Raw genomic sequence first — 20000 nt, 5'->3', positions numbered from 1 at the left:
TCGCAATTGATACACTACATTACACAATCGTGTTATGACTTAAATTTGTAATGATATAGTATCATATAATGTTATGAAAATACATCAGGCATATCAAAATGCCTGTGGAGTTAGACTTCTATTTATTCATCTAACTATTAATTTATCTACTTATGTATTATTATAAGATGAATGAAGGATTAAAATCTACCAGATTCTGTAGCCGCTCCGGCAATGTATGAAAGTTTACTGTTAGCGAACGGTGAAAAAAAATAAGTCAAGCTATACGAAAATCTTTACAGATTTTAATTTCTCGTAAAGACAAACGCAAAAATAAATTTATGACGGAAATGCCTTAACATTGACCACACTAATATAAGTAAACATGGCTCTACTTTTCTCCTGCCTTTCTTTCATTCTTCCACATTGTTGTTTTTACGTATTACTTCGTATTTTACGTATTGTTACATACTATGTTATTATTCTTACGTTTATCATCTGCTTTTCATTTGTTTCTGCGCTTTCCTCAATTTGTCTTCATGGCTTCTTTTTTATATCTCTAGCTATAAGCTATTTTTGTGCTTCTCACTTGTCCCTATTCTTTTCTCATATCAATTTTTTTTTCTTCTTCTTTCGTCTGTCTATATATTTATTTGCATATCCTTCTTTTGAATCTTTTTTTTTCTTGCTCTCTGTTCTTATTGTCTCTTTCCTCCACTCAATATTCCCTTTAAATTTCACTCTCATCAATTTTGATTTCACATTTCCAGCTCAAGAATTTATTATCAATTTTGTTGTACGGTCTCACTTTATTTTCTTTTTTTTTTCTTTTTTATTCTATTTTTTTTCTTCTTCTTTGTCTCATGGTTATTTGTCTGTTTGTTTCCTATTGTATTAAACCTCCTTTTCAACACATGTCCCTTATTCTGGTTCTTCATTTCTCTTGCGTCAATAAAAAAAATACACTTCTTAACCGATTAGCTTCAATTTTTACAACAGCCCATCATGTGAAACGAAAAGTAACACTTTCCTATCGCGCGTATAGTGAATGCAGTGAGGTCACGGTGAATCCTGCTGAGTCAGCTCAGGATATTCAACACAAGGGAGAGACAAGTGGATACGGATTCAGGGTGTGAAAGGAGAGAAAGTGTTGCATAAGAGTGAGGGTTCGAGGTTAGGCGCTCCGGCGAGAGTACGTGGGCGGAGTCGAGGCGAGGAAGGGGAATGATAAGCTTGTGACGCCCGTGTCAAGGGTTTGGTTCCTTTTTTTTTTCTGTTTATCATTGTCTTTATTTGTACTCTCAAACATACTCGTGTGTGTGTGTGTGTGTGTGTGTGTGTGTGTGTGTGTGTGTGTGTGTGTGTGTGTGTGTGTGTGTGTGTGTGTGTGTGTGTGTGTGTGTACGTGCGTTCGTGTGGATATACATATTATTGTTGCTATTATCATCGTTATTATTATTATTATCATTATTATTATCATTATATATACACATATATGAGCGCGCGTGCGTGTATATGACTTCAGTGGTTCTGCATTCCCAGTAGTCGCAAATACTAAATATTAACACCAACTAGTTTTTGTGTGTTTAAATGTTTCTGAGTTGCTTCTCAAGTTAAAAATACAGCTGCGGAGTGTCTACCAAATAATGTCATGAAGCCTCTCCTTGCTGCTTAACAACATATACCTGAAATGCCGTATCTCTTCACCCACTCTTTTATGCCACACCAAGCTTTTTTTCTGTTGTAAAATAACTGTCAATTCAAAACGGAGACGACAAATTCGAAACTCACCAAGACCTCACCTTCGCGTCTATTACCGTTACTGTTACTACAGTAATATCTGTTTTAAAATTTTAGTGTCTTTTAGATCTACACAGATTTCAGAATTACCTGACCTGGCAAATTTTGCTCTCTCTTGGTCCTTCAGGCTGTAAGAGACTAAGAATCATCCATAAGAATAGATCCAACATAAGAGTTTATTTCTGATGAACAGAAATCGTGTATGTCGACCACATGCCTCACCTACATAACCGTTACAGCAAAACGAACTTTTTCCTCGAGACCATTTCCTCTTCATTCCAGACAATGATTAAGGTTTCGTCAGTACCGTCAGTAAATCCGTGAGCCTCCTCCGCCACTTGATTTCCCAAAAGGAAGATTCCGTTATTTCGCTTTAGAAAGACCGCTGAACTGGCTCAAGGAATCTCGAGCACCAGGGGCGCTATTTCACATTTCCTTGGATGAGGCAAGACTTCTCTAGGAAGTCCCCACCACAGGTCGTAACAGCGAGATCAGTGAACCTAAGCAATTTATTTGACGAGTATTTGGAGTATTTTGTAGATGAGTACTAGACACTTAATGCAGATTGGTTATTATGCATTTCAATTAATTATTTTTATTAGCGTCATCTCAACGGTATGCATGATAGGTCCTATAAACCCATTGGGCCCAGGTGCCTTGCATCTCCTTCTCCCCAATAATTCTGCCACAGCATAGGTCGAACATTTATTGAAGAATGCATCATGGCCTTTTGTCATTTAAAAAAAAAAAATGGTATTTAGTTTGAGCAGTTCCTTTCGTCAGTGATGTTTAATTTGTTATCTGTGTGGCATATAGCTCATCCAAGGAAATTTTGTGTCAAAAGTTCATAGCTGAAGGGTAAATTAATACAAGTCTCGTGCAAAGTTTTATCCTTTTATTATTTGGGTAAACAATAATAACCTATATGGGGTGACGTTTATGCAAATTATGTTAAGCTACTCTTTTTACAAACTGTGCTATAGCAAAAATATGATGACAAATGAAAATACGCAGAGCTGTTAATCTATTTCATTCATCATGTATTCAGCTCATTCACTTGGGTTCTTAGCTGCCCCCTCCCCCTAAATGATGACTGTACCAAGCACTGTAAATTGTTGTTCCAGAGCCTCCAGTCATGAAAAGAATCAGGATGGCCATACTGTTAATGTTTTATAAAATCACCAACGCAAAAATCATACTTCCGGTGACTAATTTCAGAGCTGACTTCGGCCGCGGGCATGCTTACCTCAAACACTCTCATGAGTAAGTATACGTGTATTCGAAGCACACATTTCCGAAATAAATTTGCTATTTATCATTGCCTGCGGCCCTTCCAACCGATAAATTTTAGCATGGAATTATAATGTCGTAAGCTACCGAAATAATAATTCTTATGGAATATTTGCCATTGTAAAGGCGTAACAAAGGCTTCCATTATATTATCTCTATTGGCACTCTACAAGACATTAAGGCATCCGAACGGAAGGCGGTTAACTTCCTTAGAAAAAGAATATCCTCCATACATATGCTTGTAAAAAGACATGCTGAATTTGTGCTATAAATGACAAACTTAGAAAAATGCGCTTGAATGCTTTGCTATGAGAATGTTGATATAAAGGGACTCATATTCTGCGTGACCTTTCTTTGTCTTTCCAGTGGTATATTTATAATTTATATTACGTTATTCCCTACACAAAGAACTAAAAGTTCCACACAAATAAAATTAAAAAGTGTCTATATTATGCATTTGCTATCACTCATCATGTTTGTATCTCTAAAAGTTAACTCTCTAAGTAGCTTCCTCCTGGACTTATGGGTACATTGTTTTGGAGGATAATTTCGATAAGATCGACATAAAACTCTTATATATTGCATATTTGTAAGAAATTTGAAACTGAAAAAAAAATGCTTGCTTGCCAAATAGTTATGATTAATTTGCAGTCATGTATTAATTGTTATCTTTCTATAAAAAAAAAAAAAAAAAAAAAAAAAAAAAAATACCTAGAAATAAATGTCAAGTGCGGAATTTATTGCCTTTCTTGCGGTGCTTCCTAATTTCTAAGATGTATAGATATTCATAACCAATCTCCCATCAGTTTTAATAGTCTCGACCCAGCTACTTCCTGGGGGATTGCACCATGGGGGAGTCATTCAAGATCTATATGCGGTGTAAGTGACAGATTTTTTGCAGTTTTTGCAATTTTGTATTCTGCAGGTTTGATTCAGACTTTTACAACCAGTCTCAAGCTTTTACAGAGGAGTCGCTCCTATTATAGTTGATATTTTACCAACCTAGCTCATATTTCATATCTTTCTTAACACTCTGTTTGCTTTGCTATAATTCATTATTTCCTGTGTTTTTTTTTTTTTTTTTTTTTTAATCCATCCCTTTCATTCCTTGTAACTGCAATATCTAATAGCTGGCAGTTTCCTCCACTTGCATACATAATTACGACAGCTGGTCGTCAACTATATGATTACTCTAGATCAGTGGTTCTGAAACTTTTCCAGGCTGGCACTCCCTTGGCTTCCAGGTGGATTCCCAGCTCCCCCTCCCCCTCGTACACACATACCGTATTATTTTGGCATGCCTCAAATGGAAAATAACGATTAAACACAAATATGTACCTTAATGTTTCTGGCATATTTTGTAATTCAGCTTCTGTAAAATACACAAATTTATTTTTTACCTGCTCCTAATGCCATCCTGTCACCCACTTACCCTTTGCCTCATTCCCCCCCAGGGAACAATACCACCCACCTTGGGAACTAATGATCTAGATGTTAAAAAACGATTAAATCTTTATTCTGCAATTCGCCTTATCACTTTCGCATTCATACTTATGCCACATCACATCTACTTACCCGCTCCTGATTTAGTTTCAGATGCCCTGTTCGTGTTATACTATGGTGTTGTTGCTTGTACTTCATCAGTAAGCTTTCTACACTGTTGTCACTCTGTTGTCTTGATTCATTTTCACAATATAAGTATCTCAGAAATCTCTTGGACAGATTTGTTCTTAACCTGGTCTATTCTGATAACATGATTTTGTGCCGCAAATACAAAATTCAGATTTCTTCCTCAGTAACCCATTCTTAGAATTCTGCTTTTCTTTCCATTGATTACTTTCTTTTTTTCTTTACTGTTGACACACTTTATTATCAGTATCTTTTTTAATACCATATTTATTATATTTAGCTTACCCAATATCGCTCAATGAAACTGATGTAAACCATCCTCACAGCTCTGGAAGGACTCTAGCTGCTGTAGTACGAGAACTCCATTATGCCACTTCCATTCACTTGCTCCATTTTACAATTCATGGTATTATTGACAGTTATTTGTAGTTTCTAATCCAAAGTCAAATCTATGTAATAGCTTTCAATCCATTAACTTTATTATGCATAATTTATAATACAATGAATTTGGTTTGTGTGTATTTGTGATGCATTTCTACTAATGTAGCTTCTCTTTTAGTGCATTCTCACAATATTCAGTCATCAGTTATGGTCACAATTTTTAATCTTACAAACTTTCAGTTCTTTGTATAGAATACTATTATTCGTTTACAATGCCATTCTCTTCTCCTATGCTTGGTTCCACTTATGTGTGCTGCATTTGTGGTAACTCATTTAGCTTGGTTTATCATTTTGGCATTTATTTAGGAAACCTGTGTACATTACTAAGTATAATGAGATTATTTTGAGAATAAATTGTTCAAACAGTTGGCAGATGGACATATAATTGTAATTTAACTTGCATCACCAAAATAGTTATTATATGGAGAAACTTGCTTAATTGCAATCCTATGGTCTCCTTTGTTACAGGGATTTTACCAGCACAAAAGGGGAAGCATCTGAAGAAAAAATTAGGATGAAGGTAAAAGTTCCCTATTATATACCAGTCCTTGCTTTTGAAAATAAATCTCTTAGTCAAGTGATATAAAACTTAGGTATTTAAACTATTTTAGCCTGGAATGCTTGTTAAGTTGCAGAAAAAATAAAAAAAGCTATACAAGGCAGGACATGGAAATATTTTTTATATCACTTTTATATGATTAGCTCATAAGTAAGTTAACCCAACTAACACAGATTTACGTTCTGTTCCCTGTAGTTTTTGTAAATTTTGTTACATACAGATGGCTCCACATGTGCTCAGCAAGAAGTCTATCAGTAAGGCCTAGTGCGATCCTGATTTCCCCATTCCTTCAATTTTCAGGAAAATGTGTTTTTCTTGTTAATACAATTGATATTGGTACTGTTATTACTGTTATTGATGTTATGATTATTAAATTATTTAAATCTTGGTAACATTTAAGACAATGAAATAATACAAGACTCTTTTCAAAAGTCAAAGAAAAGGGTAAACAGGTGAGATAGGTAGGAGTAATAACTGACTCCTTGGTGATTAAGCACTTGTAGAGCCATTATGTGTAAATACAATAAATACATTGGGCATGGCATGTATTCTTGCCATCCATGCCAAATGGGTTAATACAATCATCACTTCTCAGGTAAAATGTGATAAGTATCAAAGAAAACAAAAATTCATGACTTATCTGGTATAACTCTTTATTTACAAAAGATTATCATCATATGTATGAACATAGCTTGCTCAGTGCTAGGAAAAAGCTGCACAGAAAGGAGGACACTTTGATCAATCACAGAGGCAGTATAATTCTTTTTACAAGTTCTCTGGGATCGCCAGTGGACCCGACATGTTATAGAAAAATTACACTATGGGCTCTTTACTAGGTAACCTAAAACACTGCGACTGTGATAGTCCAAAATGACAACTTTACAATTCCATAATTACAATCTAAACAATTAACAGGTTGATCTAAAAACAAAATCTTCTTAAAATTAGAAGTGAAATAACCATAACTGATTAAAATTGGCTCACTCATATTTCCCGGTACAAACTACACGACAGACTCTGGATGTTCACATGATATTGGTCAATATAAAATCCTTACAAAACATCTTAAGAACTCTTAATAACTATGTTATAATTGTCTCATTCAATATTTACACCTGCACTCACACATGAACTCCGACAATCAGAATATAAACTATTGATTGTATATCCACAATATGGAAACAATTTTCTTATAGCTTGCATCAACATTCACTGAACAGTAAAGCTGCTTGACAATGCTTTAGAGCTACAGGCTAAAGCTTTGCAAACTTTCCTTAAAGATCTGATGTAAAACAACAACAACTCATGCCTGTTTAATCATTACCAATCATAAATGCATGAATAATCCATCCGTTAAAATGCTTTAAACAGATATCTCTCATATACGCTGAATCAAGTGGTAACTGATTTTAAGGCAATTATATTTCCCCTTTTCCCCCTTCATATTCAATGATCATGTGATAAATGCCAGGTCATAGTAGTTAAAGCTAATGTTACATAAATCATTTCAAAATCATTTGGCAACCCTTTTTAAAAATGACAATGAGTCACAAAGTATTTTAAAAAATGGATAAAAAATGTGCCCCAAATAATTCATGATCAGTGCCTAATAACCCTCTTTCATTTCTGCATGAAATGTGACTGTTACAGTAAATTTTCACGCTCAGGAACCATTTTCCAACCGGACCACACAGAAAAAAGCTATGATATGTATACTCCTTCAAGCACACAATCACTGACCATGTCGCAGTTCCACATAACATTCACATTCTACTGCTTGAAGTTTTAGATCACCATAGTTTAATGACATCCCAAGAGTTGCAGGATTAAGTCCTTCGAAGATTGTTAGCATTTTTTAAATATATATATATAGATATTATAATCAAATCACAACTGGAGTATAATTTTTTCTTTTCTCTTTTTATATTAAGACACAGACTGAACATGAATGGAAATACCCCTTTAATATTTACTATTTGCATTTTCATCTGGAGTTGTCTGAGGTAGAGGCGTGGAAACATCATGGTCTGAGTCATCCGTTGACATGGTAGCCCCATTGGTAGCAAGCTGGTCATCGGTCGAGTTTCCAGCAGAATCTACACCATCATCCAGGGACTCGTTGGCTTTCACCTTTTTTCTGTGGCTGTCCTGGTTATCACTAGCTCTCTGTCCTTCAATCTCATGTGCTTCCTCTCCCCCATCATTCACTTTTGTTGCTGCTTTCATTATCTCGTCCGAATTAGCATTTGCATTTTCGCAGTCAGTCAGAGAAAGAGTCATTAAGGTCTCCCGACAAGTCTCCACCTGGAAGAACATATGAGGAATGTGTTAGTATCACAATAAGTACAATGTTGTAAGAGCACTAGGTGCTTCCCATCTAAGACAAGATATAATAAACACAAAATTAAAAGCAATTCTTTTCTTTCCCCTTTTTCCTTACAACATTTACAAACAGAATATGTGATCACTGAGCAATAAATACAATGCATAACAAGGAAAAATAAAATAAAATTCTAAGCACCCAATATCTATTAGAATATCTTCTCGATACTTCATCTGTAATTATGTTATTTTAACACTAAGCCAAGGGTACTACAATTATGAAAACTAATGCGTAAAATCTACAGCTTGATTACTGATTTCCAAACCTTTTAGTCAGAGCATTGGTTCTAAATAAGCAGCTTATTTTATTGTTTTAAGCAAGAAAAATGACAACTACAAGCTCAGAAGATATTAATCTAATCTATTTCTAAACTATTAATTAGTTACGCTCTGCATTTATTCACATGAAAATAACAATACACTCTAAGTAATTACAAACATGCAAAACAAGTAAAAAAACTAACGGTTTTATGAAATACCAGTTACTAAATACAGTCCTTCAATTATACAAAAAAATACATATTCATGAACATACTTCAAAAAGCCAAACAATCAGATCTAGTTTATGATCTGTTCTTGAGCCATTTCTTGCATAAACGATATACAGAACTATTTAATACCTTTATATTATAACATGAACTACAGATACATATACATTTCTAGGAACCAGTAGGTTAGACAGCATAGCAACATTACATCAAAATATTTTTAAAAATAAAAAAAAAACTAGCAAACAGAAAATATAATGTACAAAATCAGAAAATACTTGCAATAAAAAAAAACGGGCAATGTCTATGGAATAAATCTGTTGAACAGTTCATGTAATAGGCCTTTCCCTGAACTAATGCTTTAAATGTAAATAAATCAGCAGTGAAAAACTATTTGTTAATGCTGTAACTTAGAAATGAATAAATATCTGCATTTTTTTTTTTTCATTCCATATGACTTTTTCTTGAGTATTCATTGCATCTTGCTTGGGTTACTATTTTGAAAATTTTGGTTTATTCCATGTGTTGCTATTATGATAAATGGTTAAATCAGAGAAAAAATAACAGGTAACTATTTCTCAAAAGATTTTGATTTTCATTATAATACTAAAGAAAAACAAAATTACTTTAATTACTGTTAAACTCATCAGCATTAGCTTTTACTATCAAACAATAAATTTAACAATATATTTTTAAAACACAAAAGAAAGGGAAAACTAAGGGTCTGACAAGAAATCTTGAAGGTGAATATAGCAGAAATAAATAAACAAGTAAATAATGAAAACCTTATCATACTCAAAAGTTTTGGAATTTGTGAAAGGTAAGACAAATCATAAAATAAAACATCCTTGAAAGTTCAAGATAAAACCCAGAAAAAAACAATAAAAAAGAGCCAAATGCAGTGACTGTACATTACAGAATAGTGGCATTACAGAGAAACCTGAAAAAGAAATATCACTCACACAGAAGTGCAGACAGAAACAGGGTGAAAAGATCTAATTAAACTGCAGTATAATACACAGAAAATACATTGTGATTCAAAGGCAAAAATACATAGGCAAAGTGTCTTAACCAGCAAGAAATAGAGGAGATAGGTTTCTGAGTAATCAAGATTGCACTACATTATGATAAAATTTAGTAAAAGTACAGGCTACTTTAACAAAGACAAAATACAGAAAAAAAGAAGGCAAATAAGGATTTGTTAGTGTAAATCTCATGTGCATATACATAGCAATGGTGGGATTACATCAGTTGTGAAAAAACTGAAACTGCTGGCTGACGAATATTGTCACTTCAGTATCTGATCTAAAATATGTTGTTCTGCCTTCCCTTCATATTAAAAGTTGTTCTGCTATACATTACACCAATATGTTGTGTGACTCAGAAAATGTACACATGCACATGTGGTTATGTAAATGATGCAGCCTACATTATACAGGTCATTGGAGAAACTCATTTTAATCCGATAGTTTACCAGATTCTCATCTTATTCAATGCATAACCCAGTTTCATTAACAGTCCAAGTTATCATTCCTGTTGCATGTATTTTAATCAAAACAATTTAAGATTCTGAAGAGACAATTCATGGCTCAGTTTATCAACTGAAGTGAGATTTTTAAAAATTGCAGACCGCCCCAACAAGCATCCCCGCCAACATCCCAATGGGGCAAAGAGCCAAGACACTGGCTCAGCTTGCTGGAGTGCTGGTGGTGGATTGGCAGAATAGCAGCTGACGAGGTTTATGTTCCAGAGTCTGTGATTTAGAGGAGAGTGCAGCGGCCAGAACACAGATGTTACGTGGCAGCAGCCGACAGATCTGTGGCAAATGCACCTGACCAAGGTACTATCACATAGAACTCTTGGGACCTTTATATACATATACTGTAAGATCTGTTGGTGCCACAGTTGAAGGGTGCTGGCAAGCAGCTACTGAGGGTGATGTGGTTATCCAGCCTTCATCACAGTCTACAGTTGCAGGTGGAAGAGGAACAGCTGCTTCTAATCTTGCTACCAGGTGAAAAAAAAAAACAACAACTTGGCAACTGGACGCAGGCTTAAGAAGATGTATAAAAAAGAGTGGGGCTACAATATGCCTTTAAATAATCATTCCCAAGCACGCAATCTCAGTTCTAAGGGCTAGTTGGAGAGGCCTTTGCCATCTGCTCTTTGAATTTTACTTAAATACAAGTGTCTGAAGTAACTGTTTCACAAAGAGGGAAAGGGAGTTACTAACTGCATTACTTTGAGAACTACAAGAAAATCTGGGGAAAAGATTTAATCCACAAGCAATTTTAGACTTGTACAACTACTTTCATCAATGAGCAGAGGAAAAGGTTTCAGAGGGTCAGCTGCTGATGCTAACATTATTAGCCTACTTTTGCTATGATCTTTGCCAACAGCATCTAAGCTGGATAATGACTACCATCTCCAGCTGCCTCACTCAGGTGACTAGGCATTTAGGGCACTAACAATCAAGGTCTAAGAAGCTCATACTGTCAGAACACTATGACCTTCAGTTGGCAGGCCTTGACGAGGTGCATCCAGTCCTAGCTCCTAAGAACTCTCTCTCCCCTTAGCCCTACACTGAGCTTCAACTATCACCGATGTGTGAAGGTCACCTCACGCTCTATGATGCGCTCAACGGTCTCCGTGGTCTGCACGCTCACAATCCCAGTGTCGGGGTCCACAATGGGTACAGTCTTGCGCGAAACTTTCTCAGACACGACGCGGTCTCTCTCAGCTATGGTCTTCTCACTTGGCTTGGTGACCACTATCAGTTTGGACCACTTGCGACCCACACTCTGGTCCAAGGCAATACAGCTGAGCAAAACTACAGCACCAAAGACCAACTCTTGCAAACAGTTAAGTTTTAAAACAGAAAATACTTAACTGAATTGTCAAACAAAACTAACTGAACAATTACAGCTACATAAATAAATAATACATACAACTACTTTACAAAATTATATCAAACATTACTACTGATGTTCATACTTATAATACATAATTACAAAACTAGCATATAAAACAGGCTAGCTGAAGAAAACCTTACTTACATTTTTATGAATGAACTTGACCTCATACTATCACTGCTCCTCTAGTCAGTCAATCATGCCTTATATCCCTCATATTCTCACAATCTATCATTCTCTTTGCCTCACTTTCATTCTCTTGCCCTCATTCTCTCTATTTTTGTCTTTGTTTATTTAATGTATATGTATAAAAGGGAGAGAGAGGGGGGAGGGAGGGAGGGAGGGAGGGAGGGAGGGAGGGAGGGAGGGAGAGGGAGAGGGAGAGGGAGAGGGAGAGGGAGAGGGAGAGGGAGAGGGAGAGGGAGAGGGAGAAGGAGAGGGAGAGAGAGGGGGGAGGGAGGGGGGAGGGAAGGAAGGAAGGAAGGAAGGAGGGAGGGAGGGAGGGAGGGAGGGAGGGAGGGAGGGAGGGAGAGGGAGAGGGAGAGGGAGAGGAGGAGAGGGGGAGAGGGGGAGAGGGAGAGAGGGAGAGAGGGAGAGAGGGAGAGAGGGAGAGAGGGAGAGAGAGAGGGAGAGGGAGAGGGAGAGGGAGAGGGAGAGAGAGAGAGAGAGAGAGAGAGAGAGAGAGAGAGAGAGAGAGAGAGAGAGAGAGAGAGAGAGAGAGAGAGAGAGAGAGAGAGAGAGAGAGAGAGAGAAAGAAAAAGAAAAAGAGAAAGAAAAAGAGAAAGAAAAAGAAAGAAAGAGAGTGAGTGAGTGAGTGAGTGAGTGAGTGAGTGAGTGAGTGAGTGAGTGAGTGAGTGAGTGAGTGTGTGAGTGTGTGAGTGTGAGTGTGAGTGTGAGTGTGAGTGTGAGTGTGTGTGTGTGTGTGTGTGTGTGTGTGTGTGTGTGTGTGTGTGTGTGTGTGTGTGTGTGTGTGTGTGTGTGTGTGTGTGTGTGTGTGTCAAAATCAATCATTTACAATCAATCAATACTTTCACACTTTCTTGTCTCTAAATCAGATGTCACTAAAGCTGTCAATTCTCAGATGTTAAACTCATGCTGCAACCAGTAGTACATCAACACACAACAAAACTGCATGCATTCACAGCACACTACACAGACACCAGTGTCTCCTGTGTGACAAAAAACTATCAATCGTTACCAGTATCTATTTCAACTTCAAGAAATCTCTTACATTTCTTACTTATCAGTATCTCTCAGGCAATCCAAAACATGAATAACAATTACAATCACAAATAACAACCATACAGACACTTGACATACAGTTACTTGAGGTCATGCTTCCCTTCCTTATTAATAAAAGCTGTTGGCTGAGAGTAAACCATAATTCTAGCCAATAAACAGCCTCTTCTACAATTCATAACCTCTGGCCAGGCATGACAAGACAAGGACAACTACTCTGTATCTCACTGGCCAATGTATGAAGCATCTACAAAGCTATGGCCACTGACTAAGGGGAGGGGAGGGCACAAGTGTTATGGGGGAAACTGACATGGATGCAACACACTACTTACGGGCATGTTATTCTCTTGGTCCGTGTTGTTGAAGTTATTAATTGAGTTGTCATTATTAGTGTTATCTGGAATAGGGCAGACACACAAAGACATTCAGAGGTCAACAAGAAGGCCTGACTACAGGAAAACATTAAAATACAAAGAACATAAAAACGTGTAAATAAATGAGAATAAAAAAAAGAAAACAGTACACAAAGAATGAAAGAAACAAAAACCTATGGAGCCACAGGAAACAAGACATTGACCCTCACATAAAAGAACAGAACACTAGGAAATGTGTAAGGTAAACACAAGTCACTTTGAAAGAAAAGTTAAGTATTTTTTTTTCTCAACTACTAAATTGAGATAGTAAACCAGACACCTTCATATCTTAGATTTCCTCTTTCCTTGAACAAAAAATTATATTAGATCAGTTTCCCACACATATAGATGACATAAACCTCGAAAATATCTACATAAGTACTTCAAAACTACAGTAATCAAGACATGTAAAAACCCCAATACCTATTTGCTCTTAACCCAATGCCGACAGGCATGACGTGTACGTACGTGCTATGCCCACTGTGAGTTACTTGTTTGATTGTTTTCACACATAGATGGCTGCACTTGTACAAAGTCAACAATGAGCCAATTAAGAGTACTGCCTGTCTCCCCCATTTACCCTTTTCTTTGATTTACGAAAACATTTTACATTACCTTATTTTGCTGTTACTAATGTTTAAAACATTATAATAATTATAATGTTTATAATAAAAATAACACCATCGATATTCATAGCACTAGTAAAAAATACGTTTTTCCCACCAATTCAAATCACATAAGGTCATAAGGTCTACTAATTGACTTCTTTGTGACTAAGCACAAGCAGAGCCATCTATGTGCAGAGACATTTCACAAAAAAATATAGTAAAATCAGCACAGCATTTCCCCCATTTTTGATTCATTTTCCCCAGCGGCACTGGGTTAATATTACCAAATCCATTTCAAATCTTGGCTCAGTCCCTGAATATCCTGTGAAATCATATTCTTTGGCAAACACAAAAATCTTTTTTTTTTTCATATTTTACAATCAAACATTCACTGTGACCATTCAGTTCTTTTCTTACTACTTCCTTTCCTTTTACACATAAGCATTTCTCGATGTTCCCTCTCCAACCTCAAGTTTCTATTGCACTGTCCATACAAATATGCAAATAAATCCACCACTCATTCGGACTTGAATGCTAGGAGGCAACTAGGAATTTTCTAAGAAATACATCTCTAGACATCTCAGGATTTGCCATACAGTGAACTGTATGGCAAACTCTTAACTGCCTCAAGCCGGACTTGATAAAGTACTCTGTACCAGATCTTCTCTCCAAAACAATAAAAATCCTGTGCTTTTCCATGTCAAAAAATGTAACAAGCAGACAAATAAATCTACATTATACTCAAGGTCATTCCACTTTCTAATAATGATCACAGTGTCAATGAATGCAAAAAGTAAGGTCTACATTTGCTTTATGTCATAAAACAACATGCAGAGCTAAGTGTAATTATCAGTGAGATGGCAAATGTGTTTATATTTGACTTATCTACTGACCAAATTTTTAGATTCAACTAGTTTTAAAATTATTTGTTGGTTTATGCAAGTTTAATATTCAACATCATGAAATCTTTAGATAAAAAAGTATATCTCATTTGTATTTTCATAAACATATCAGGCAAATTAGCCCAAGCATTACTTTAATCACCTTTACCTAAGTTATTTTCACATGTCCAATAACAACACAAGGCAGATCTATCATCCCAAAGGGCATATCTTACAGATTTTCATTGGACTGTTTAAATCAGTGAATTCATGTCATCACATTCCAATTAGAAGAGATCATACATATTTTTTGTGTGTTTGGATATATTTAAGTCAAAAAGAAGTCTACTGCAATACAGGTACTTGGTATGTATAGCATATGTTGGTGGACAGTGGGCCCAGGTCTGTCTCAAGCCAGCTTGGAGGTGGCTCAGGCCACAGGTCAGTAACAGGGTCTGTGAAAATGTAAACAAACACTGAACAATTCTACTATGACACTGGAGGCACACAAGGCTCAGCTTCAAGGGGTTCTGGGATTGCCTCACTTGCTCCCTTCCTCAAGTTGCCTTCTAGCACACAGCCTTATCGCAGGTTCTCTGTGGCAAATCCCCTTTACTTACAATCCTAGTAAGTTGAACAACATTATATATAAATAATTACACATTGCATTTCATAAATAGATAAATAAATAATTGAATAAAAAGACTAATAAATAAATAAGAATATAAATACATATATCCACGCACACACGCACACACACACACACACATATACATATATATACATATATATACACATATACATACATATACATATATAAAATATGTGTATATATATATATATATATATATATATATATATATATATATATATATATATATATACATACATACATACATATATATATATATATATATATATATATATATATATATATATATATATATACATACATATATATATATATATATATATATATATATATATATATATATATATATACATACATATATATATATATATATATATATATATATATATATATATATATATATATATATATATATATATATACATACATATATATATATATATATATATATATATATATATATATATATATATATATATATACATACATATATATATATATATATATATATATATATATATACATATATATACATATATATATATATATATATATATATATATATATACATACATATATATATATACATACATATATATATACATACATATATATATATATACACATACATATATATATACATACATATATATATATATATACACACATATATATATATATACACACATATATATATATATATATATATATATATATATATATATATATATATATAAATAAATATATATATATATATATATATATATATATATATATATATAATTTCTGATGTGCTTCAAGGCAAACAATCACATACTTACAATGGCTAATATTTCTTCTCCAGAATAAAATAATTAGAAATCAAAATTACTCACCATTTGCAGTATCAGATAATTCACTGTATTTCTCAATTACATACTGAGCTTGCAATGCATCCTGTAAGGAAAAAAGAAACAAAAAAAAAAAAGAGTAATCTTGGATGAAAGATTTCTTACTAATAACCCCTATAATCTAGATGATGTGATCATGAAAAAAATTGGCAAAAGGGGCAGGGGATGTGAGCATGCCATCAGGGAAAATTTGGCTGTGGACTGGGTGATGCAAACTTGCTCTTGTGAGCATTTTGGCTGAAGGCCAGGGTGAAAGATTCCCCACAAGTGCACAAACTTCATTGCATTTAAAAAGGGGCTTTTGCAATACTTCCATAAATATACTAGTGTGGAATGTAGTGTCTATGAGCCATGACTGAAAGAGTACCAGCTCCAGAGAGGGTGCCATTTCTATGCTCAGAATCCTATTTCTGGCCACTGCAACCAGCCATGCAGGTTGTACTACATAAAATTGAATATTACCCCCCCCCCCCCAAAAAAAAAAAAAAAAAAAAAATAATGATTAATAAATATATAAACAAAATGACTCAATAACAAAATCTTAATAACACCCATCAGAACAGCCGTTCACGCAAGTCTAATGCCCTGTTTTGCACCATGTGATTGCCATGAAGCTTCCAGATCCAATGGGTTAAAGTACCTTTCACCAATCCATTAATAACCCATTCACAACTGGATTTCCCAGCACCATACTAAGCCACCCCTCTCTCCATGTTCTTGCCTGTGGCATAAATGGTTGTTTAGACTGAGGCTAAAAAAGACTGATCTTACTTTTGAAGGACTGTTTCTCCTCCATGACTAATGGTTGAGCAAAACAAGTAAAAGACTATTTAGTGCACACAACATGAAGTAGCTCGATCATACAAAGCCCTTGACTGATGACTTAGCTGTGATGTGATAGTATGTCATCTGCTGTGAGTGGGTTAAAATCAAGTCTAATATGAATGACCTAACCATAAAATCAAACATTTGTACTATGTAGCTGAATTTCTTCTAAGGATTATTTAGGGTAGCAAAAACAGGCAGAGAATTATTAGTTTGGTATCAGTCCTTACATTTTCAAGGCTCTTGAGTCGAGCCTGCCTCCATGCAGCTCTCTTTTCAGCCTCAGCTCTTCGTTTGTCGGCCGGAGACAACTGATCCTCTTCATTGTTGTGATGACCCTCTCGGGCCTGGGCCCGTCTCTCTGCTTTCGCTGTCCTGATGACTCCTATCTCACTGTTAGGTCTGAAATCAAAAAACATAAGTACCATTACACATTGTAAATATAAAAAAATTATTATTCTATTTTCATCATTAATTTTACTTCCGAGTTTGCCTTTAAAAATGTTCATATTGGAGCCTATGGCCAGAATACCCACTATGAACTGAGCAGTCAGGGTTTTGCTATTTACATTCAACTTCAGAACATTAACCCAGTGCCGATGGGCATGGGATGTACGTACATACTATGCCCACTGTGAGTTTACTTTATAAATTGTTTTTACACATAGATGGCTACACTTGTAGTAAGTCACCAATGAGCAAATTGGTACTACCTGTCTCACCTGTTCACCCTCTTTCTTGATTTACAAAAATATTTTACGTTATCTTATTTTGCTGTTACTAATGTTTATAACATTATAGTAATTATAATGTCTATAATAAAAATAACACCAACGATATTCATAGCATTAATAAAAATTACAAAATGACTCCTTTGTGGCCAAGCACTAGCAGAGACATTTCACAATAAAATAAAAAATGAGCACAGCATTTTCCCCAGCAGCATGTGGTTAACCCAATCCAGATGGGTCATGTGAACTGGCGTCATAACAAACTGCTTGGTCTGCTGGGTACACTTGTACATGCAGCAACATGCCACAGTGCATGGAGCAGGAAGTTCCGCTTGAAGTGGCAGACTCCCGTGCCCAACATCTAGCTGTTGCCAGAAAACACCACAGTTTATCACGCTCATAGATTTCTGTTACACGGCGGTGATGGGTTAACCCCTTGATGACGGGTGAAGATTTTTTTTTTTTTAAAAACTACACTCTGGAGGTCAGGAGCGCAGGAGTTTGGTACATCAAGCCGAATCACCAGCTTGTAGCGCTTTGGTGCGCTGCCGCGGCGTATAGCCACATGCCACAGATTGAGCAGTTTGTTTAGATGCCTCACGGCGTGACCCATCGGGAAGGGGTTAACCCAATGGCGACGGGTCACGGCTATCGCCGTCATAACAATACGCACGATGTGCGGCGTGCGGCTGTCCGCAGCGGCGCCGCGCCAAAACGCCCCGAGGCAATGATTCAGCTTGATGGACCGATATCACGCGCTTGGAGTCGGCGCGCTGCCGCCGTTCGCCAGAGCGTAGAGTTTTTTTTAATTTGCTATACCCGGCGCCATTGGGTTAAGAAAGAAAATGTGAGCATACTGTACTGGTAATTCTTCCTGGACATTCTTACAGACATGTGTATCAGGCTAGCATGATGTAAACCTGACATTATGGAAAAATTTGCCGGGTGACATGAACTTGCCATAGTGAGGGTTTCAGCTACAGGCCAGAGTTGACGGGAAAGACTCGCCACAAGTGCACAATCCTCTTGGAGGATGATTAGACTCATTTTGTGATTAGACAGGAGCCTTTGCATTATTATATATCAATAAACAAGTGTGGAATGGAGTGTCCTTGAGCTATGACTGAACATCATAAAAAAAATTAAAAATGAAACAAATGTCAAAATGTTAGCATTACTATTGCCATCTGCATAAGGCAAAGTGAATGGCAAATATAGACATTGGAAAAAGGCAAAAAAGCTAACAATGCTTATGCATAAAAAGAGAAGTTAACATTGCGCCCAGACTACAAGCTGAGCACTCAGCAGAGTGGCTGCTCACATAAGCCTCATGTCCATATTTTGGGCCTTGTGACTGCCATGAAGTACCCACATCCAAGGGGTTAATATAAATGAACAGCATTTATTACACCCCAATAATTGTAACATGTAAAGAGCTTTGACTATTTTGTTCCAACCTCTTTCCAAGTAACTGCATCTATCTATATAAATAAATACAGCACATGCAACTGCTCTGCTTGAATACAGTCCTTATTAAGTGGAAGTCTTCACACTCATCCATCCACATTTACAGCCATATACTGAGTCTTCATCTCACTTTCTGTAATCTGCCCCGGGTTGTAAACACACAACCTAATATATTTTCTTTCCCAATTCTTCCTAGGTAACTGGAAATTTACTTAATACAAGTTGGGCTCTGCCAGATTTGGAACTTTAATAAAATAAAAGAATCAATGAAATACTCATGAGTGCAGAAATTGATTAGTATAGAACCTCTGGAATGAAAAATACCATTTTTGGTCCCCTTTTCTCAACCAAATCTTTATATAGGCAGTCCAATTCTCTCCCCAGTGAAGTATGCAGACTTAACATGTCATTAGCTACATAACTTGCAAGTAAACAGGTATACTGTATTATATTTACCTAATGAAAAGATTATTCCCCACTTAATTCATTAAAGAAAGCATATAACATACATTTTTCATGATTTCCCTTTCAATCTTTTACGAGTAACTCAACCCTCAACACACCCAATCTTTTCAAAGACTTACAGAAGTCAACCATCTACAAAAACTACCTCAAAGCATTATCGTCTCCAGCGTCCTTGAGTCCCTGAAGGATGTCATGTTCGTTGTACTTTCGGTGGTCATAATCGCTGGTGACACCAAACTGGTGTGCCAAGTCATCAGCCATTTCTTCTACATCATCGAGGCGAGAGAGGTTGGCCAGCTGGTCGGCTGTCATGCTTGCTACACGGCGATCTGGTGGGATGATAAGTGTG

At 36.0% G+C, this 20000-nt stretch overlaps 1 protein-coding gene across 15 annotated transcripts in view; it reads right to left on the bottom strand.

The window, feature by feature from the left end:
- Positions 1–6326: 6326 nt before the first annotated feature.
- The window catches only part of LOC125046924 (protein scribble homolog), a 98289-nt gene continuing 84615 nt past the window's right edge, over positions 6327–20000 (bottom strand). For 12 of the 15 annotated variants that reach the window (XM_047644932.1, XM_047644934.1, XM_047644942.1 and 9 more), the window contains 6 exons: positions 19797–19980; positions 17219–17390; positions 16149–16209; positions 13052–13116; positions 11187–11369; positions 6327–8002 (listed from right to left, as the gene is read on the bottom strand). In XM_047644932.1, coding sequence (XP_047500888.1) covers positions 7661–8002; positions 11187–11369; positions 13052–13116; positions 16149–16209; positions 17219–17390; positions 19797–19980 — 1007 coding nt within the window. In that variant the 3' untranslated portion in view covers positions 6327–7660. Of the gene's footprint in view, positions 8003–11186; positions 11370–13051; positions 13117–16148; positions 16210–17218; positions 17391–19796; positions 19981–20000 lie in introns of those variants that run through there. The other 3 variants (XM_047644940.1, XM_047644947.1, XM_047644946.1) reach the window with 3 other exon arrangements.

The sequence above is a fragment of the Penaeus chinensis genome, chromosome 39, assembly GCF_019202785.1.
Source record: "Penaeus chinensis breed Huanghai No. 1 chromosome 39, ASM1920278v2, whole genome shotgun sequence".
NCBI classification, from domain to species: domain Eukaryota; kingdom Metazoa; phylum Arthropoda; class Malacostraca; order Decapoda; family Penaeidae; genus Penaeus; species Penaeus chinensis.
The sequence above is the reverse complement of the archived record's forward strand: the minus strand, read 5'-3'. Positions and strand labels throughout refer to the sequence as shown.